Source organism: Poromitra crassiceps, assembly GCF_964638095.1.
Source record: "Poromitra crassiceps genome assembly, chromosome: 23".
Lineage (NCBI taxonomy): Eukaryota > Metazoa > Chordata > Actinopteri > Beryciformes > Melamphaidae > Poromitra > Poromitra crassiceps.
Genome location: NC_139639.1, coordinates 8,471,247 through 8,494,803, shown reverse-complemented (window position 1 = coordinate 8,494,803; position 23,557 = coordinate 8,471,247). Strand labels below are relative to the sequence as shown.

The following is a 23,557-nucleotide window of genomic DNA, read 5'->3' as shown; positions in this document are numbered from 1 at the left end:
CGCTGCAGTCATATGCTGCATTAGCATAATGAGTAGAACAAGTTATTAACATTCGGTTCTTATCAATTTAAGTTCTTTGGCACAAATGATGACATGTGTTTATACAGCATTTTCATAGAACACAAACAGTTATACAGGTAGGAAAAACTGACTGGAGGGGGGCTTTAAATATAAGGGTCAGTTAACCTCATTAATACAGTCTGCCAGTAGAAATAATACAACGCTGACATTAAATATAACAGAATAACATTTCCACATGTCTTCTTGTCCTTCAGGCTGAGTGTCTGCCAGCTGTCAGAGAAAAGCTGTGAAGCTCTGGCCTCAGTTCTCAGCTCCCAGTCCTCTAGTCTGACAGAGCTGGACCTGAATAACAACGACTTACAAGATGCAGGTGTGAAGCTGCTCTCAGCTGGACTGCGGAGTCCTCACTGTAGACTGAAGACTCTCAGGTCAGGATCACTGTTACTGTTCAACAGACCATCTAAATTATGTTTCGCATTTGCCCCTTTCGGAACTGCTAACATAGCTTACGCTACTACGCAGTCCCTTGTTAGTACACCGCCGATGTAGCCACCACAGGTCGCTCCGTCTGCTAAATTTTTCAAACTACTCGATAAAGTTTCGCAAATTAAATTTCAAATGTACTTACGGACCGAAAAGGGTTGTGTGAACCTGGGCGCATGATGTAGAAACAATACCGTCACTAATAAACATGTTTAATCCCTCACTGAAACCCGGGTGTCATTTCTTCAAAATGAATCAGCTACAAACACTCGTCTTCTTCTGCGCTGCTGTCATGGGTGGTGCGCAAAGCAACCATAGCGCTCGCTATCACTTCCGGCCCCTGGCGGCCGGAAGTGGCACTTTTGTAGTCTTTTGTAGTTTTTTGTAAGATCTGTCCAATGCCTCTTTTTTCTGACTCGTGAGGTGTCGGACTCGTGAGGTATCGGACTAGTGCCATGGCACCGGAAAATAGGGGAAGCTATTAACAAAATTACTGTAATAATCACATGGCTGGCTGTATGTTACTTTTTTTTTATAGCTAAATTATAGCTGAAAGATAAACAATGGAAAGTAGGCACCGGAAAATAGGGGAAGCTATTAACAAAATTACTGTAATAATCACATGGCTGGCTGTATGTTACTTTTTTTTTTATAGCTGAATTGGAGACATGTACTACCGGCCCCACAATATTTAAAAAAAACATTAATAGAAACACATGACATTAAAAACATTGGCAAAGTCATGACAGATTGTAGAGTTTAGTTACTTTACAACAATATTATTCAAGTAGTACTTCAAAGTAATCATCAGTAGGGAAATAGTAGTAAAAATCAGGCTTATTACCTTGTCCATTAAATTTCCAAAAAGACCAAAGCACGCACTTTTCCAATATCCAGTTGGCAGGACAGCAAATACATTTTTGCGGTATACCAATGCTTTTAAAATTGCCTTTTGTTCCACTTTTAATGGAAAAGGTGACACCTCTTCAATTAACTTGTCGACATCCATATTTCTCACGTGGCGAGGGCTTCTGACTTCATGTGTAATGTGATTGATATAGCGGTTCCGACCGCCAGGGGCCGGAAGTGATAGCGAGCGCTATGTTTTTTTTTTTTTTTTTTTTTTTTTAACCATTGACTTTTAACACATTGAGTGCCAGCCCTTTTTTCAATGCTCTAGGTAGCTTGTGCCAGGCCGTTTTTTGAGGATTCTGGCTCATTTTACAAGAGCAGAGGATTCTTTTCTGCTTGGACTTGGTGAACATACAATCTCAAAAGTACTAATAGAATGTGTACTTTCTCTGTCTAAAAGAGTTAGTTTGTAGAGTTAGTAGTTATGTAGATATTAGCCGTTGAGTACAGCATGGTTTCAGGGTCTGAGGCAGAAAGCTGAGATAATCGCAGTTTTGTGAAATTCAATCAAACAGGCAGAAAAGTCACTTTAACCATTTATTTTTGCCATCAGTGAGACATCAGACATCTGAACAATAGTTGTTTTCAATAATGGAGGAATAATACCATAATAAAATAAATAAATGTCAAAATAAATACAAAACAACAGCAGACCACAGGTCACTCAGCTTTTTTTTTTTTTTACATGTTTTTTTTTTTTATTGGTTTTTTCGGTTTGTGATCAAACCGGTTTGGGCTCGTACACCGAATCCAGAACCGCTCCAAAATGTAATGGGTACTTCCTTGGCCCATGTTACACCCATCCACAAAGTTACATGAAAATCGGCAGGTACTTTTTATGTATTCCTGCTAGCTAGCAAACAATCAAACAAAGAGCAAAAACAATCCCTGGCAGGTTTTTTTTTTTTACGACCCATGCCTACTCAGCGCCAGCGCCGCTGAGCAAGGTTCTTGTCTGAGTGGTACTCCTCATAGCAGCTACCCCTGTGTAATGAGACCCCACATTTGACACACATGTAGCGTGTCTCTCTTCTAAGATTTTTCTTTGCACACATGCTACACCTCCTCGTTGGGGCATCTTTTTTGGGTGTGGCTGGTATGAGGACCATTACATGGCCCGCTAGATTGACCTCCAGCCTGCATTGAGGGTCCAGGTATGGTCGCCGGGGCATGGTTGCAGGTTGGTCACTGCCCCCTGCCCCCACCTCCTCCCCGCCACCCCCCACCTCCTCCCCGCCAACCCCCACCTCCTCCCCGCCAGCCCCCACCTCCTCCCAGCCAGCCCCCACCTCCTCCCCGCCACCCCCCACCTCCTCCCCGCCAGCCCCCACCTCCTCCCCGCCAGCCCCCACCTCCTCCCCGCCACCCCCCACCACAGGTCTGGTCCATGCACCGACAACACTCAGGATGAAATCCAGCAATGTTTCACACTTTCTCTGGTGTTTAGCTGGGTGTTTAGCTTTGTACAGAACAAAGGCACCTGGATGTCTTCCTGGCAAACGGATAGTATGCAATGTTCTGATCCAATCTGTCGACCCCATTCATGTACTTGTTGTAGTCTGCCACACACTTGGGTTTTGTGTGTGCGACCCTCTCTCTGCTGCCTTTCTGCCTGACCTGCACCGTCTCCATCGTGTCGTCGTGCAGCGTGGAAACCATTTTCACGATTCTTTTATCTCGCCAGGCCAGAACCATGGTGCCACCATTGTGGCGCATGACCGTTTCCCCCAGCTTCACGGTGTGGTTGGTGACCATGGTAGCAGGTGGCTCGCCCCTGTTCTTCCTCAGAGTGCCACAGACATGTGTCTGACACTCCAGCAGCTGTGCACACATTCCAACAGAGTTGTAGTAGTTGTCCATGTACAAATGGTACCCCTGCCCTGCCAAGTCCCCGAGGAGGAACTCCACCGTCTCACCTAGGGTGGACCGCTCACCACAGTACGGCTTCATGTTGTAGCAGTAACCTGTCTGGGAGTCACAGAGGATGTAGGACTTTATCCCATACTTTATGGGTTTCTGTGGGTTGTACACTTTGAAGGCCAACCGCCCACGCCACAGGAGCATCCCCTCATCAATACTAATGTTTTGACTCGGTGTGAACATGTCTCTGAACTTTTCTAACAGGTCGTTCAAAACTGGCCGGACCTTGAACAACTTGTCTGCACCATCAACATCAAAATTGTTACTGAAATGGAGGAATCTTGTTAGCAGTTGAAAGCGGTTGCGAGACATGGTTTTGTTGAAGTGGGGGGTAGCAGTCAGTTCATTTGTGGTCCAGTACATGGCCAGTTTAGGCTTCTGGACGATCCCAGTGAGGAAGTATAGTCCCAAGAAGCTCTTGAGTTCTGCCACTGTAGTGTCCTTCCACCTCCCAAGCCTTGAATGTGGCAGAGCCTCACTGACCTGACTGATGCACTGGTGTGCATACAAGTTAGTTTGGACTACAATAGCCTGGAGCAGCTCATCGTCCAGGAAGAGCTGGAAGAAGTCAACTGGTTCAGCAGCACCACCACTATGAGGACCCGGTTCTGCTCTGAAGGGGATGTGGGTTGGCTCCCAGTCAACGTCACTCCAGCCTGGACCTGCAGGCCGTTTCCCACTTCCAGCTCCACTGCCACAATCTGCAAATTATAGAAATACATAATTACCATAAAATAGTGTTTTTTATATGTGTGGTACTGAATGCTGGCTGGAACCTGTGATGTGAAAATAAACCTGATTCTGAAGTGTGCTCTTACCCATTTTCCTGGCACCAGAGGCTGTAGCACCAGTACCGCTACAGCTGGCTGCCTCAGGCTCATCTTCAGACTGTTCAGAGTCTGAAATAAAGTAAAATGAATTGACTGACTGCTGGCTTTTGTATAGTCATAGTAATTACATTTCCACAAGTTACACAAGTCATCTCAAACATCGTCTTACCACTGCTCTCTGGAGCTTCGCTCCTCGACGGGGCCCACTCCTCCTCAGAATCCTCCGCGTCTGGAGAAGACTGGAGGTCACTCGACTCAGACTCAGTCGTGAGCCCTGCAGCCGCAGCCGCGACATGCAGAGGCTCACCCCGTTCATCATCCGAGACCTCGGAATCGGTCTCCGGCACAAGCTCGTTTCGGACGGAAAAGAAATCAAGCAGTGATCTCTGATCGGCCGATCGCTTGCGTGCAGCCGCCGAAGACCGCTTGCGTTTGGCCGGCATGGCACAAACACGCCACCCGCTCCCAACTAAACTGAAATAAAACAACTACTGCTACGACTAGATCAAACTGAACTGAAATAAGGCTAATCTACCGGCTACCAACTCGATCAAACTGAACTAGAATAAACTGAACTAGAATAAAGGCTAAATACTAAAATGAACTGACGCTAACGCTAAATGTGCTAAGCTAACTACAATGAACACTAACTGTAACTACCGCTAACTATCTATCTAAACAAAGTCTTTATAAAGACTATACTAAACACTACTACTGTACTAACAACTAACAAACTAAATCAACTACGCTAACAAAATCGCTCTAAATCTGACTCTAAATTGCTAAATTCTCTATGTATAAATCGCTATATAATGCTGTATCTCTCTGTTTCAACTTACCTACTTCAAACCCACGCCGACAAAGGATGCCGCCTTCCTTATATAGAAATCTTTGTTAGAGTACTTCCGGGGCAGCGGGAGAGGTCGGATCCACATTCACATATTGCCCAAGGGCCTCACCTAGTGGAAACCACTGAAAAAGATGTAAGACGAGATATCTCGGCTTTGGCACTCAACCGCTGGATTATGTAAGACGAGATATCTCGGCTATGGCACTCAACGTGTTAATTTACAACTGTAAGGCAATCATCACAAGTGTATACAACTTCGACAAGCATGAACAGACACAAGGCAGCACATTCACACATAATACAGGACAGACAGGGAAACACGAAAAAAAATAAAAAAAAATACAATTTAACACATTCACTGCCAGCCTTTTTTTTTTACTGTAGGTTCTGCCAGAGGGTTTTTTTGAGGATTCTGGCTCATCTTTCAAGACCCGAGGATTCTTTTCTGCTAAGATTTTGTGAACACACAATATCTCAAAAGAACTAATAGAATGTGTGCTTTCTCTGTCTAAAATAGTTAGTTTGTAGAGTTAGTAGTTATGTAAGCATTAGCAGTTGAATACAGCATGGTTTCAGCGTCTGGAAATTTATTCTGAGATAAACGGCTTTTTGTGAAATTCGATAGAACAGTCACTTTAACCATTCATTTTTGGCATCAGTAAGACGTCAGACATCTAAACAATAGTTTTGAACAGTAATTTCCTCCATAACAGCAGGAAACCCCCCTCTGCTTCCAACTCCTCCCTCCGTGGGCGTTCTCCTCCGCAGCGTTTGTCACAAGCGAGTGTTCTGCTGCTGCTGCTGCTGCTGCGAGTTTGAGCAGCCTCCCTCCCTGGCAGCGAGTGTGGATAGGGCTCACTTGTTTCTTGGGTTTGAGAGCTTTGATGAAGCTTTGTGCGATTCTAGGCTTTATGCTGCGTGTTTCAAAGTGTTTTCCACCCAGGCTATTTTTGGAATCCCCCACCGCCAGCTCCCAGCGCGATAATGCGCGATGAAAGCGTTTTCGCCAATCCATTTTACAGTAGAGAATGGTTTCCTCGCGCGTTACCCTACAGTTTTGGCTCTGCGTTTCCTAGTGTGGAGAGCACTGTCGCCACTTAGTGGGTCCGTGGAATGGGTTGTACACGTTCGCTGACTCCAATATTTTTATAGGAGACGTGGGGAGCGTTGATCCACGTCCCACCGTCAAAAAAAAAAAAAAAAAATTTAAGCCGAGATAACTCGTCCTTCGCAGTGAACCGTCGGATTCTGTAAGCCGAGATAACTCGTCAATGGCAGTGAACGTGTTAAAATAAATAAAACATAAGATGGCTAGAGACTTGTTAAAGATAAATAGAGGTCTTTGGTAAAATTCGATTTAATACATTTCAGGGACTTCATGTAGAGTTGGGTTTCATTAAAGTAGCAGGTAAAGATGGGTGGAGTTTTGATAAATTTGGCCTTATGAATAAAGAATTTAGCTAAGATTAGTAACACATTGATCATTAGGTCCAATTTTTTGTCTTCTAAGATTACACCAAAAACAATACTATTATAATCAAGAACAGGCATTACTGTGTTTTTTCCATTTAACCAATCGATGAATTGTTTCCAGAACAGTTGGGTGTGAGAACATGAAACAAAAAGATGCTCAGTTGTTTCAATATCACCTTTACAGAATATACACTCATTGCTCTCAAATCCAAATCTTAATCTTAAAAATTCACTGGAAGGGTAGAAGTCATTCATTATTTTGTAGTGAATTTCTTTTGTTTTGGGTGGAACTGGATATTTGAAGAATTTTGTTCTCAATCTACATACTGCTGGTTTGTCAAAAATATTCAAAAGATTATTTCTACAAGAACGGGCAGTGTATAAATCATTTGTTAGAATAGACCTTGTGAATTGGTTTGAGCACCTTTTATCAAGAAAATGTATTCCATTGATAAAAAGAGTGCTGAGATGAGATCACAACAGAATCTAGCTGTGGCCGGACTGGATAATGATTTCAGGCGATTTTCTGTTGAATCCTTTCGTTTTTTTTGTAATTTGTTCTTTGCATCGCGAACACGAAGCCTGCCTGCGCTTCCAAAACTCTTCAGAGCGCTTGAGCGCATCTTACAAAAAACTACAAAAGACTACAAAAGTGCCACTTCCGGCCGCCAGGGGCCGGAAGTGATAGCGAGCGCTATGGTTGCTTTGCGCACCACCCATGACAGCAGCGCAGAAGAAGACGAGTGTTTGTAGCTGATTCATTTTGAAGAAATGACACCCGGGTTTCAGTGAGGGATTAAACATGTTTATTAGTGGCGCTATTGTTTCTACATCATGCGCCCAGGTTCACACAACCCTTTTCGGTCCGTAAGTACATTTGAAATTTCATTTGCGAAACTTTATCGAGTAGTTTGAAAAATTTAGCAGACGGAGCGACCTGTGGTGGCTACATCGGCGGTGTACTAACAAGGGACTGCGTAGTAGCGTAAGCTATGTTAGCAGTTCCGAAAGGGGCAAGTTTCGCATGAACATTAATGTCAGAGAAAATATCTGTTCTCGCATTTTCCTGCTGTGGTCTTTGAAACCAGCTGAAAAACCAACATTCAGCTCCACTTTCTCTCCTCTGAGATAGTTATTTATTTTTATCCTCACTGCCTCTGTTGGTGAAACCTGAAGTAAAGGACTTGTCAGATTATGTTGAACTGAGTCCAGAACTGAACTGAAAACACAAACCTGATGCTGGTATTAGCTGTTAAAGGGATACGCCAACATTTTGAGAGATTCGCCTATTTGCCATATTCCTGATAGTAAAACTGAATGTAGATCCATTAGAAAGTGTGTTTCACCCCTCGATCCTGCTAGTGAGTTTAGCACTACAATGGTAGTATACGTAGGCTTGCCACCCGTTCCTTGAAATACGTATTTGTTACGTAATTGGGAATTAAATGTTGCGTTCCGTATTGAACCAATACGGAACGCAGTTTGTTCCGTATTTTCATCCCACCCGCATTGCCTGGTGAAAACCCGCCCTATATACGTCTGGTTGAATATTACACGGTGCCTCCGTTCCTCAGATGGTTAGTCCGACAGCACATAAACGCAGCATAAGCGTCAGTCTGCCCTTCTGGTCTCTTTGATTGGCTCTGAACTGTCAGAGCCAATCAGAGCAGAGTAGGGGCGGGTCTTCTACTCAGAATGTAGTGGGAAGAAGATGGCTGAACCGGCTGCTGCTGATTCTGAATCTGAACATTATACTCCGCCTCGTCCTGCAAAACGAAAGCGTATGCAGAAATATAGACGTGAATGGGAACAAGCAAACACATGGCTGGACAGCGTGAGTGGACCTGAAAATTAATACAAAGCCAATTGCAAAGTATGTCGGCGGGTGTTTTCTGTGGCACATGGTGGCCTGGCCGACGTCAGACAGCATGCCTCTGGAGAGCAACATTCCCGTAAACGTCAGGACCCAGAAGAACCAAGCTGCAGTGACACAGTTCTTCATACCACAAGCATCTCCTGAGGCTGATACGGTAATGATAACTTTTGAATCCCTGATGAGACGTCATGTTCTGATCGATTAGATTTAATTAACTATTATTTACTAGGAAAATTAATCACAGCACAAGGGACTGACTCCTGGTTTTGGCTGCTGAGGGGGGCGTGGCGCCCTTATGGACTGGCTGGCCTCTAGGCATGATGTTATTGTTTGTTTACAGTCTATGGTTTATGTTGAGTTTTACAGTTTAATACATAAACATTTATTTAATATATATGTATCAATATAAATATAGTGTACAATGATAAGAAAATAAACGTTGATGTTATGTTAATGTTATATGATCAACTAATCTGGAAAATTGCATTTATTAACAGGATAAAGAAAAGTTTAAAAAAAAAGCCAAAATTTTCCGCCGCCGCCCTTCGGACGGCGGCATCCGTGGGCCCTGCGAGGGGTGTCCCTTATTTCTCTGAATGAAAGGTGGCAACCCTATAAGTATACGGTACAGCTGCCTACCCCTCATTCAGTCACCAGAAATACACATTCAGACAGCAGCAGAAACACTCACATGTACATGTTATGACTCGTGTACTCACCAGGCAATGAAATAAATCCAACATTACCTGAAACGGGCATTTTAGAAGTAAATGCGTACATACCAGCAAGTGATGACGGCATGCGCCTCAGGCAAACACGGAAGTAACTTTGGTTCTGCCATCATAGTTCTGGCTAAGGATTTACTTAAAGCGGGATTAAACCCCCCAGATTTCTGGCAAAACAATATTCTACTTGATTTGAAAACTCTGCAGGCAAGATGGCCGCCTATACACCCTTGTACCCTGGCAGACTTCCTAGCCCATAAACTAACATAACTTGGCCAATAAGTATGTAACATACAAAATAAAACAAACAGTAATGTCTTCATCTGATGTAGAATGCAGAGGACATGTAACTGGTTTGTTAAACTCACATTCCAGGAATATTGTATTTACTGCGATGCGGTGCATGCCTCGTCCTGGAACCAGGGGTGCGGTAATAGAGAGGAAAACGTGAAGGCCCTTGACTGACAGGGTCCCTAAAGAAATTACCACTACGCAATTTTTTGCAGTACGAAATGATTAACCTATCATCATTAATATAATATTTAATTCACAATGTACTAATAAAAATAAGTGTTCATCCATAGTAGTCATCCATCTTGCACAACACTCTCCCCCCCCCCCCCCCCCCCCACTGCTGCACAAAACATGTCAAAGCAGCAAAGTCAGGCTGGCAGAAAAAGAAAAAGAGGAGAAAGAGAGCAGAGGGAAAAGAGGGGGCAACAGTTCCTCACTCAATTTTACATCAAGAAGGAAGGTGGGTGTGCTGTGCAGCATTGTCTGTGAATGGATCTGTATTTGGGCGAGCTGCTGTAGCCTGCTAGTGACAGGCTGAGGCAGAGATACGTGACTGAATCACACAGCTCTGCCAACCAGAGAACTGTCCAGTCTGCCCTGCCATCTTTAGCCATGAATATTATTCAACTTTTGTTACAAACATATCGGAGGACATTTGGAAGGAAATTAATCTGAATGTACACACAACTACACCCTCTCCCTACTGGAGAGAGTATGCATGGAAAATACAATCACGGTACTTTATAACACCAGTACAACAAGCTAAACTGCTGGAGGGAGTGTGGTGAATCTTATGCCAATTTCGGTCACATTTTTTGGTTCTGCCCAGTATTACAACCGTTTTGGAACAATATGCAGAAGGAAATTAACACCATCTTAAAGACTGCCATCCATCTGAATACAGACTTTGTGCTGCTGGGCAGAACGGTGGAAGAAATACAAAATAAAAACGACAAATATTTATTAACGATACTGCGCATAACAGCTCTGAAACAAATAACAAGAAGCTGGCTTCAAAAACAAGCCCTCTGATAGACAAATGGAGAGAAACGGTTCAACAAATATATCAGATAAAGTACTTAACTTATAAGATTCGGGGGAATCTGAAACTATTTGAAGATATATGGTCTAACTGGTTAAACCACTATCAGGTGGTGAAGTAATCTCTCTCAATGCAACCAGATAAAATAATAACAATAATGACCTGAAGCTACTGAATTGATGTTCCCTATATTAATGATGACAGTCACATAAGGGGAGCACTACCTTACTTTGAGTAAGGCTCTGTACTTTTCTTTTCTTATTTTATTACATTTTTTCCCCTCTCACAGATATTTTGTATCTGTATTTGTAGGTTGCGTTAAGTATCATTGGGTGAAGCACACACCCATGTCATCTAATCTGTATGTATGTTATGTATGTATGTTTATACGTATCTGTCATGTCTCTATTATATATACAAAAAAGAAAATTTGCCATCACTACAAGATAATATGGGCAAAGATGTACGAAAATACAGGATGACAATAAAAAGTATTAGAAAAAAGTTTATTTATTTAGCCCTTATTCACAAGCATGTCTCAGAGGGATTTACAGAGAATGTGTCTAACTGAAAGTCTAGCTAAGCACTATCAATGAACAGGATTGAACAATCTTAGAGAGGGAGAGACGGGGAGGAGAGAGTGGGGGGGGGGGGAGAAGGGCGAGAACAGGGGGAGGAAGGGGGAGAAGAGAGAGCAGAACAACCCAGGTATACTGTGGCTCAGCAATACGGTTTAAATCAATATCACAATATGCACAGGGGTCAGTTTCGATACCAATGTATATCACAATATGGTTCATGTAAAAAAAATCCTGTTAAGTAATTCAATTGTATTATATGTAATTACCTGTGTGTGTGTGCAGGCTCTCAGGTTGTCTACTCACAGAGGAAGGCTGTGCTTCTCTGGCCTCAGCTCTGAGCTCCAACCCCTCCCATCTGAGAGAGCTGGACCTGAGCTACAATCATCCAGGAGCCTCAGGAGTGACCCTGTCTGCTGGACTGGAGGATCAACACTGGAGCCTGGCCTCTCTCAGGTATGGAGAGGCAACGGGCCTTCTTCGCAAAAGCTGTAATTTAGCGTTTGCGCTCGTTTAAGGCCGTGCACAATGCAAATTGGGGGCGTGCACAAGTGCATGCCTCTTATAATTGTACTGGACATAGGCGTGCCACATGCCACAAATGAAAAAACAAAGGAACAGTTTCTTCCCGCAGGCCACGAAACTCCTTAACTTACACAAATAGTGTTGTAGCCGTACTGTACCGTACTGTAGCTGCTATCGTAACGTATGTCTAATGTTTAATTGTATGTTTAATAAGGAATATGCTATTTGCACCTGTATGTCAAATACGCCGAATTTAAAACGCCAAGTTTAATTGTATGTTTAATAAGGAATATGCTATTTGCACCTGTATGTCAAATACGCAGAATTTAAAATGTTTAAGCACATCTAAAGTATGCACATGACATGTGCACCTATGTGCAGTGAATATGCCACTATCTCTGACTTATCACTATACTGCCTTATTGCTTGTTGTGTCTCTTGTTGTTTTTGCACTCATATGCCCTGTCACATTTGTACTATGTCGTAAACGGAGTCCTCAGCACAAGAATTTCACACGTGATACTTGTACCATGGAGTGACAATAAAAATCTTGAATCTTGAATCTTGCCAAATCAGGCGTTTCAGCGCAAAAATGTGGGGATAGATGGTATTATCCTATCGTCAGCAGTGCGCACTCACTTTGCGCTAAGGGCTTTAAAGCACCTCTTACATACCATAATCTCCATGCCGCACAGCGCAGTGCAGAGTAAAATTCCTTTTGGATATGTCATTACGCACAGCCTTGTCACGCAAGGACATCAGATTCTGCTGCTAAAATTGGGTATTAGCAGATAATTCAGTGAGGCAATCAACTTTAACTCACTGAGAAACTTTTATCACATCGCAAAGAGGGAAATTAATTGAGAAAACTTGTTGGACAATGGACATAGGCTATTCACCTTCACCTATCCCATAACTAGCGGGTCGTTGGCACCACAGACAATCTATCATTAAGCTCTCTCCATCTCTCTCTGTCCTTGGCACAAGTGAGTCCACTCTATTACGCATGGAGAGAATTACAGCATATTGTATGCCTCGCGCACACACATCGATTGCGAGACGGGAATCTGATTTGTTTGTTTGATGTAACGCCCAGGCATTGCCTGGCCACACCTGTGAATAATTCTGGTGCTTAAGACCGCCCAAATCTCATTTGCGCTGGCTTTTTGGGGGCGCAGATGATTTGGCACGACTCTAATTTGCGCTTGCGGCAGGTGAAGTGAACGTTTCCGCATCCCCGCCGAGAATTGCATCCGCACCATATTTCGGGGCTGTTTTAATTTAGAAAACAGGGAGGTCACATCTACCCAGACAATTATATCACAAGCTTTTAAGCAGTTACATTTCTGTATAAATCATTACAATATGCTCCAGTGAGGTGGGGACAGCGTTTAGCTGCTGCCGGGCGGGGATGCAAAACTCGGCATAACACCTGGACACTTGCGCAAGGCGGTCAGTCTGCTATCATTAAGGCACGCAAACAGGTGCGCAAGCGCAAATAGGGGATATTGCCTGTACCAAGATAGGGCCCAACATCTGCTAGAAGGCTGAGAGTCACACACATTTTCTCTGTCACACTGAGAAGAGGAGGAATATTAACTCATTGAGTGCCAGCCACTTTTGGAGAACGGACGCTCCCAGTGCCAGAGTTTCAGAGCGTTTTCAGTGAGAACACTGAACACGCACAAAGAACGATGAGACTCTATTCTATCATCTGCAAAAAAAAGTTTATTGATCCCATTTTCCGTTCTTTAGTTATGAGCCGGAGAAGATAGCTTGATTTAACCAAAAACAGCAATTTTTTTCTAGAAGCTGAGATAATGAGCCTTTTGTGAAATTAAACATTTCAAACACATCACTGACTGAAGCTAATCTTTTCTAATGTAGTCACACCTCAAAAATAATTTCCTTCAATAAAACAGTGAAGGCCAGGGAATTTTGTTTGGCAGAATAATATTTTTTAGCTGCAACCAGCAGCGCTGGCCCCTGCGTGCGCTGCTGGTTGCAGCTTCTTGCTGGTCTTGATTTGCTGCTGGTGGGCATCGGATATTCTGGCTTGCGTTTGTCAATCCTGTCCTGCTGTCTGGGTCTGTCTGGGTGTTGTGTGCTGCTCTGCGTGCCCCCCCCCCCCCCCCCCCCCCCGCCCCGCCTCAACTGCACACTCCTCCTCCGTATGGGAGTGTCTCTGGTGGCTCTCTGCTGAGTTTGCTGTGCACAGTGAAGGGTGCGCGACATCCAGCTTTTTTACAGCGTTCCGCGTGTGTTTGTCACCGGCAACCATGCTTCCAGTTGAGAATAATAACAACTCCACGGCTGATCATGCGGATGTGCTGTCGCAACGGACACGGAGCGGCTCAATTGTGGGAGCAGATTGGCTGCTGCAGGCACAGCTACAGTAACGTATTGCTTCATGCATATCGATGCATACGGATGCGATGCGATTTCCGTTTCCCCAACGACTTCTTCTTTGTTTTTTCCTTGCCTTTCTGTTATCTGGAGAGCACTGTCGCCACCTAAGGGTTCTGTAAAATAGGTTAGACACATTCAATAGCTCCCATATTGTAAGAGGCGATGTAAGAGGCTTAGATCGACATCCCCCCGTCAAAAAACGCAATTGACGACTTTAGTCGTCTTTGGCACTCTACGTCACTATTTGAATTGACGACTAAAGTCGTCATTGGCACTCAATGAGTTAAAGAGGACCTAAAACAATGAAAATAGAGACCTACACAGATCTTTGCGTATTACATTAGAAAGATGTACTACAATAAAAAATAACATCATAAAAGTAAGCCATTGTTGAAAAGAATTCTTAAAAAAAAAGCCTTTGTGCTATATTTGTAGCCTAGTGCACTACCATCTTTATTTGCGTCAGTGCATGACGTTACGGGGATGGCTGTACAGTACAGTACAGTACAGTACAGTACAGTACTGTACAGTACAGTACAGTAGTGGAATACAGGCTAGTCAAGTGTTGGTACTAAGGCTTTTGAATGTTTTGATGAATCAAAATAACCACAAACCAAGTCAGAAAGCCAACAGTGTGTGCTGTGAGCCTGTTAGAAACACTGCAGTGATCAAACCAACTATATGGAGGAGGAGAAAGTCAGCGGCAGGGTGCCTGGAACTGGGGGGGAAATCGATGCATTGGAAACAATAGGCGATGCATGCGGGGCTTTTAGCCTGATGTCAGCCTGTTGAAAATATGTGCTGAGTTTGGATGATCTGAGGCCTATACCACAAAGCAAGATTAGTGGCTTAGCGAGGTAACGGGTTTACCCCTGGGTTTGCCGTGCTACGACGCTAGTTCACTTCTTACCAAGATAGATCACCATGGTAACTTATGCTTCAGAGCTAACCTGCTTTGTAGCAGGTTAAGTTCAGAGGATAAGATCAAAACCCATGAAAGACCCACCTTCTTACCAATCAGCTCTCTGGAAACAGCATGTCACCATTCATATAGGATCCCCATATGAAAAATGAATTGCAGTCAAATGAAAATCACAAAAGAAAAAACCATTAACATATCCTGTTGAATTAATCGAGGACTGAAGGCTTGCACTTGTTGTACATAATTAAATTAAGCCTACTTACCACTTTGGAATATGTTTTATTTATTATTTATTTATTATTATATTTATTAGAATATATTTATTCATTTTTATTTGTTCCCAAGTAGTTACGTTTGACCCCACCGATTGCAACTGAATGGTGCGTGGAGAAAATAGCCTATCACTAAATCACCAGCGTAAAAAGGGGACATAAACGTCTCCAAATCGCACTAGGGCTGCAGCTATCGATTATTTTAGTAATCGAGTATTCTACCGATGAATCCATCGATTAATCAAGTAATCGGATAAGAACTATTTTTGCGTTATTAAAGAGCACCAGTAATTATACAAGGTGAAATAAGACATGTCTCTTAAAATGAACAACTACATTGGTTTCCTTTTTAGAAAAATCATAAATTGTATTTCTTAAAGTGCATACAACTGTATACAATAATCATGTGGTATGGTTGTCCTGCTATGGGACTCAATTTCTGTTCCTCCCCAAGAAAGTCACACGTATCCCCCAGATACACCTCTGTAGCCAGGCTGTCTGTCCATACGACGCTGTGATTTACTGAAAAATAAATCAAATTATTATTATTATTGATACTTATTTTTAGGCCTAAAATGATAGTGTAAGTTCATATACAACTGGCTAATGTACATTTATATACCCTAGACCGGCTGACTATTCTCACTGCAATCAAGCTAAAATGAATGGCTATAACACCAACTATTATTTTACTTTCCTCATCTATTTCTTAATGCATCACTCTTTGTGTGTGTGTGTGTGTGTGTGTGTGTGTGTGTGTGTGTGTGTGTGTGTGTGTGTGTGGATTATACCGTGTCATCTAACGTTATTGGAAATAATCATGCCTAGCCTTGCTTGTTGCACAGGCAGGACTGATAACCAGCTGATGATGTTGAGCTAACATTAGCCGCTAACGTCATGTGAGGTTGTGCTTTCTATCATACAAAGCCACATCAAAAAGCGCTGCGTGAATGCAGCAACTAGCTGTATATTGATCAACTAGCCAGCATTACAACTAGCCTTAATCTTGATTAGCAATCATAATTGATTCACGTAATGTTAACTAGTTACCTTGTCTTGGGTCCCGGGTCCGCTCCGACGGCTCTGGTAGGCATGTATGCTCGTCAATAGACACACTCCACAGAGTTTTCCTTCTTTTTCAACTTAAAAAGATCCCAAGATTCTCACTATTTTATCTTTCTTTCTCCACTTTGCAGTTGTTTGCAGCCTCGCCTTCCACAACGGAAGCGTGTTGTGCCACACTAATAAGCGTCCGTGTGAAACACAGTCTAAATATACAGGGCTCTATCTTCCCACTGGCCTTAGGCACTAAACTGGCGTTAAACGCAAAAAAACACGCTTTGCGCCTGCCTCGGGAAGATAGCAAAATGTTTTTAGGCCCCGAAATGCGCTTTACGCCGAAGAGGCGTGGCGCAGTGCCAGAATAGGCCAGAATGGGCATTTTGGCCTTAAATACCGGCCTAACGCTATCTTACCCCCTGGCGTTAATTTAGCGCTTAGTGCTTTTCAAAACCAGGCCTTATTCAGTGCGCCGGTTATATTACTGTGCGTAATTGCGCGCAGCTCTCTGCCATCTCACTCTCTCTCCCCCTCTCTCTCTCTGACTCCCTCTCTCTCGCGCGTCAGACAGGCATAATGACAGATGAAAAAAAAGTTGTTATACTGTAGTTTTGAGCCCCTGTCATTCAGAGGCTGTTGCATCATCCTACCTGTGCAGCGGGGGAGAAGAAAAGGTAGCGAGAGAAAACAATATCATTCTGCCCAAACTTTCACCAATCTAATCTCATCATGACATCCAGGGATAGGCTATATGATGCGTTTAGAACATTCTTTTCACTTTGATCTTGCTATAGTGTAGCGTATTTACATGCTTGCTGTATTTAAACTGCAGTGAGATTGGTTTGAGAAGCATAATAATATGGAATAATATATATGGAGACAGACAGGGATGAAAGAGGGAGGGGGGAGCTCAGAGCGCTTTGGTCGGCTTTTCTGACCGGATTGGATCACTCCGTGGAATGGAACATGAAAGGGACATTGTGATTCGTTTAATGCACTTCTCCAATAAGCACATTGTGAATAATTTTACGCTTAAAAGGCGTGGTTATAATGCTTAACACCGCGTGTAGCGCCGCTACGAAAATATGACTGCGCCGGTCCACGCCCACTAATATGGGCTGCGCCTGATGCTAAGTGCTAATTTAAGGCCAGTGGGACGATAGAGCCTACAGTCTATGGTCTAAATGCCATGTCGAGGCGAATATATTTAGCCTCGATCATATTTTATAATCGAATTATTCTCATGAGTAGCTACATGTATGTGTGTGTGTGTGCGTGCACGAGTGTGCGCGCACAAGCGTGTGCAGAAGCACTTTAGTCTTTTAGCACTCTAGTGTCTTGTCACAAAGCACTTTATCATGGTTTCACTTTGATCTTACTGTATTTTAATGTGCTCTATTGTAATGATGCTTGTTTGATGTCTTGTGATTTCGTATGTTTTGTTTTTATCTTCTGGACAGCTGAACTTCCCGTCTGCATAACTATTTTACCCTCGGGTACTAATAAAGAAACCTTGAACCTTGAACCTTATTCGAGTAACTCGAGGAATCATTTCAGCCCTAAAGCGCACTAAGTGCACTAGTGTGTGCAACGGAGCTGAGGCTGACGTTGGGTTGGACATTGTCATACATGCCAGAATAGCCTACTACATCGATCTAAACAATTTAATGCGATAGCCTACACAGATGCAATTCATACCTAGGCTACTCCTGAATTTTGCAGCTGCAATGTGTTGCTTTTGGCCTGTATGATGTTATTAAAAATCTTCATATTCTTTCCAGCATTAGTCCTGTATGAAATATGCCACTCTGCTGCCAATATGTGACCACAAAATAGGCTATTTTTATCAATGAAATCTATGCCCGTGTAGCCGGTCTGGCCTGACACTCTGGCTGCTACAAGCTCTGCGTTGTGTCTTGGGTAACGTGAAGAATGATGGAGACGGACAACTGCTTTCTTGCCAGCCGGAAAGGGGTTTATTCTGTGTGCAAACAGATGACTATGAGTACAGCAGCAACTCGACCTGGCTCTCATTCAGACACACCTCTCCTCAGCAAGGCTTATAGCCGTCTCAATGACACATGTGTCAGTAAAGCTAGTCTTCAAATAAAACAATAAAACAACATACATTATGACAGTGATCGTATAGTTACAATTTACAATAGAATGTTTTCCCCCCACCCAAGTTATAAGTAACTTAAACTGTGAACAGGAACATGAATAAACAAATATACACCAAGTAAATGAAAATAAAATCGAAATGAACAACACAAAATGACATGGGGAGCTCACATACCTGTGTGCAAACAGATTACTATGAGTACAGCAACTCGACCTGGCTCTCATTCAGACACCTTTAACTCATTGAATGCCAATGACGACAGCTGTCGTCAATTCAAATACTGACGTAGAGTGCCAAAGACGACGATTGTCGTCAATTGCGTTTTTTGACGGTGGGACGTGGATCAATCCCTGATACATCTCTGGTACAACTATTGTAGCTATTGGAGGTCTATAACCTATTTTACAGAACCCTTAGGTGGCGACAGTGCTCTCCACATAACAGAAAGGCAAGGAAAAAACAAAGAAGAAGTCGTTATGGAAACGGAAATCGCATCGCATCCGTATGCATCGATATGCTGAAGCACGTTACTGCAGCTGTGCCTGCAGCAGCCAATCTGCTCCCACAATTGAGCCGCTCCGTGTCGGTTGCGACAGCACATCCGCACATCCACACCGTGGAGTTGTTATTATTCTCAACTGGAAGCATCGTTGCCGGTGACAAACACACGCGGAACGCTGTAAAAAAACTGGATGTTGCGCACCCTTCACTGTGCACATAGCAAACTCAGCAGAGAGCCACCACAGACAGGAGGAGGAGTGTGCAGTTGAGGCGAGGCGGGGCGGGGGGGGGGGGGGGGCACGCAGAGCAGCACGCAACACCCAGACAGACCCAGGCAGCAGGACAGGATTGACAAACGCAAGCCAGAATATCCGATGCCCACCAGCAGCAAATCAAGACCAGCAAGAAGCTGCAACCAGCAGCGCACGCAGGGGCCAGCGCTGCTGGTTGTAGCTAAAAATATTATTCTGCCAAACAAAATTCCCTGGCCTAAACTGTTTTATTGAAGGAAATTATTTTTGAGGTGTGACTACATTAGAAAAGATTAGCTTCAGAGTCAGTGATGTGCTTGAAATGTTTAATTTCACAAAAGGCCAATTATCTCAGCTTCTAGAAAAAAATTGCTGTTTTTGGATGAATCAAGCTATCTTCTCCGGCTCATAACTAAAGAACGGAAAATGGGATCAATAAACTTTTTTTTGCAGATGATAGAATAGAGTCTCATCGTTCTTTGTGCATGTTCAGTGTTTACATAGTAATATCACACAATATTCTGTGGGCCTCGAGAAATCACTGAAAACGCTCTGAAACTCTGGCACTGGGAGCGTCCGTTCTCCAAAAGTGGCTGGCACTCAATGAGTTAAGGAGAAAGGGGACAGCAGCGAACCGCATGAGAAACCATAGATGTGCTTTGAGTCAAACCTAGCTAAGATCGTTAACTAGCACATTACTTCAGAGCTGTACACAATAAAACATACGTCCACACAGTGAAATAAACTCTGTGATAATAAACAACAGCATTAACGACTTGAACAAGAAAGCTTGTGTCCCTGTCTTATGTTCCTACTGCATTTTAGCATGCTAATCGCGGGAGCACTTGGAAAACCTTACCTCTCCTCAGCAAGGCTTATAGCCGTCTGAGGAAAAGCCTGCGAGACCGGAACAGAACAGGAAGTGACATGCCAAAGTGTCAAGGGTCACATAACAAAATCACAGTTAACAAACTAAAAGTCCCCAAAATAAATAGTATAGAAACGGTGTACATATGAAAAACAACAAAACAGTGACAAAAATGAAAAAGGATTATTGGTGAAATATAAACTAATTAACACATCGGTTACACCCGCCCGGAGGCATTATGGATCCGGGTTGTCCGTCCGTCCGTACATACGTCCGTACATCCGTCCGTGCGAGGTTTGTTAACACGATATCTGAGGAACGCCTTGACGGAACTTCATCAAATTTGCCTCAAACATCCACTTAGACTCAAGGATGATCTGATTGGATTTTGGTGGTCAAAGGTCAAAGGTCAAGGTCACTGTGACCTCTCGAACGCCATTTTCAAGCTTGTTAACGCGATATCTCAGGAATGCCTTCACGGAATTTCATCAAATTTGCCTCAAACATCGACTTTGACTCAAGGATTATCTGATTAGATTTTGGTGGTCAAAGGTCAAAGTCACTGTGACCTCTCAAACACCATTTTCAAGCTTGTTAACGCGATATCTCAGGAATGCCTAGACGGAATTTCATCAAATTTGCCTCAAACATCGACTTGGACTCAAGGATGAACTGATTAGATGTTGGTGGTCAAAGGTCAAAGGTCAAGGTCACTGTGACCTCTCGAACACCATTTTCAAGCTTGCTAACGCGATATCTCAGGAATGCCTTGGCGGAATTTAATCAAATTTGCCTCAAACATCGACTTGGACTCAAGGATGAACTGATTAGATTTTGGTGGTCAAAGGTCAAGGTCACTGTGACCTCTCAAACGCCATTTTCAAGCTTGTTAACGCGATATCTCAGGAATGCCTTGACGGAATTTAATCAAATTTGCCTCAAACATCGACTTGGACTCAAGGATGAACTGATTAGATTTTGGTGGTCAAAGGTCAAAGGTCAAGGTCACTGTGACCTCTCGAACGCCATTTTCAAGCTTGTTAACGCGATATCTCAGGAATGCCTTGATAGAATTTCTTCTGATTTGGCTTAAACATCGACTTGGACACAAGGGTGAACTGATTCCATTTTGGTTATCAAAGGTCAAAGGTCAAGGTCACTGTGACCTCTCGAATGCCATTTTCAAGCTTGTTAACGCGATATATCAGGAATGTCTTGATGGAATTTCTTCGAATTTGCCTCAAACGTCCACTTGGACTCAAGGACATTTTGGTGTTCAAAGTTCAAGGTCACTGTGACCTCACACACCCAATTTTCAAGCTCTGTAACGCTCGTGTAATCTCACGAGCGCCTTGATGGAATTTCTTCCAATTTGCCTCAAATGGCGATTTGGACTGTAGAATGAACTAATGGCGGAGGCATAAGTCTGCGTTGCGGTCGTTCTAGTTGGTATTATATTCCATCAATGCGACCAAACACATCATGAGTGATAAGAGATCATTATTCATTGAACCTACGTTTCTAAATCTATGATCTATATAGGCGTACGGATTTTGTAAATTTAGAGTGAGATTACACATTACTTCCACTCACAAAATGACATGCGGGTTTTATGGAGTTTAAAGCTGCATGCTGTAGGCTTGTGGAGGGAGAAAGAAACCGCTGTTCAAAGAAATCAAATGACTGATGTGAATGAAAGCGTTAACGTTAGACAGTCCTTCAGTAACAGACTAATATCAAACACGAATTTTGATTCTGACATACATTAAGCTCCGCTATAATCAATACATTTTGATGTGCGCTTTGAATGAATGGGGAAATAGGCATGTCTGGTGCTGTAAAAGCTGGAGCTGTCCATATTGCATTGAGATTGGCTAGTTGTTACAAACCACGCCTCTTTCGTGGGCACGTGCTCCTGTGTACGAGCATTTTCACGTGTACGAGCTCAGAGCTGGATAGGGAAATCCCAAATTGACAGACCCAGCTGATAACCACCTTCATGGTACCGTTTAGCTCAATTGTGATTGTCTGGTTAAGTCAAACCAGATCAAGGTTCCTGGTTCTGTTAATCTCCATTCGTGGTACAGACCTCTGCTCTGATATGAGATCGCTGTAACGTTATGATGACAACCAACCCGAACCAACCCGTAAATAGAGAGAGAGGACGCAACGTCACCACTGAGACAGACGCCCAACAAAACTAACCATCTGGACCCCCCCCCCCCGACCAGGAATGTTGTGATCCATGTCTTGTTGTCCTGTATGTCATTCGACATGTCCATATATTTAAAGTCCAAATGTTTCGTGAAAATGGCAAATAAAAATGTATTAGCCCAGTGCAATAGGTGTTTGGGTGTTTACAAACACCATCGCACAGTAAACTGTTTCAAAGCCTTCTGAATGTAACGTAGATGGCTGAGGGAATAGAAGATCATCCACTTTTCCTCAGTCAAAGAAGCTGGAAAACGTTCCTCTGTGGCCGTCTCTTTATTCAAGTAACATGTGGTTTTTACATGAGGTGCATCATGATCCTATCTGCTGTCCCAAAACATCCTGTGTTGCCGCTGTCAAGCTAACATAGTCGGAAAAGACTGAAGACACCTTTTCAGGCTCCATCTGGGCCCTTCTTGAACTAACATCTTTATCTCTCTCTCTCTTAAAAATAAAATAAAATAAAACAAAAATAACTAAACTAAACTTTACCACTATTCCTTCAGAAGTTGTAGCAGTCACAGACTGTGTTGCATAGTTGATTGCTCTATTGCTGACAAAAATGTGTTATTGTAAGTCGCTTTGAATAAAAGCGTCTGCCAAATGACGTAATGTAATGTAATGTAATGTAACAGCATGAACTAACAGCACCTCTAGAAGCCGGGCTCTCAGCTGTCAACTGTCAAACCAGCTCTGTTTACAACTTTGCAGCAAGCCAGTCAGGCGCTCGTGCCTCTATCACTGATACAAATCAAGTGGAAGAGGAAAAAGACGAGATCAACAAAAAGAAAACAACAAAATGGGCAGTTAACAGCAACACACTGAGAGACGTCCTTGTACAAAACATACCTGGACATAGAAAGCTTCAGATGGTTTTCAGTCTACTCGCGCAGCGTTCGGAGTAGACTTCGCGGAGGCTTCGCCTCGGATGGTTCACGCCTCCACATCGTCCAATAATTTCTGATAATGGACACCTCGTCGTGCATTAATCCTTACCTGTTCAATCCTAAACTCAACAGGCAACATGCCCACCTTCTTCTATAGAGACAGTCCGCATGTCTGGTAACGCCCATACAGGCTCTAGGAACGCCCACAATAGACACTGGGTTAGCCTGGGGGCGGGGTCAGGGTGGGGTAAATTCCCCCGTTCTATCCATTCAGCAAAGTTAGAATCAATTTAGCCCAGCCCAGGCAGACATGATCGGGGATTTAACCACCGCAGTAAATGCACATCTGAGCAGACGTCTTGTGTTCTGCTCTAGAACCCCCAAACATGTAGTTTAGAGCCGCAGCACCGTCTTTTGGTGAGTCTGCCCATTGAGATATATCGGCGGTTTTACCCCACTCGCGCGCCAGCCGTTAAAACATTTTGTGGGCGTTCCCAGACATGCTAGTCATGCCAGTCTATGAAGA

At 43.3% G+C, this 23,557-nt stretch overlaps 1 protein-coding gene across 1 annotated transcript in view; it reads left to right on the top strand.

The window, feature by feature from the left end:
* The window catches only part of LOC310797145 (uncharacterized protein), an 89,229-nt gene that overhangs the window by 61,050 nt on the left and 4,622 nt on the right, over positions 1–23,557 (top strand). The window contains exons 13-14 of the mRNA XM_083659455.1: positions 276–449; positions 11,290–11,460. Coding sequence (XP_083515581.1) covers positions 276–449; positions 11,290–11,460 — 345 coding nt within the window. The remainder of the gene's footprint in view (positions 1–275; positions 450–11,289; positions 11,461–23,557) is intronic.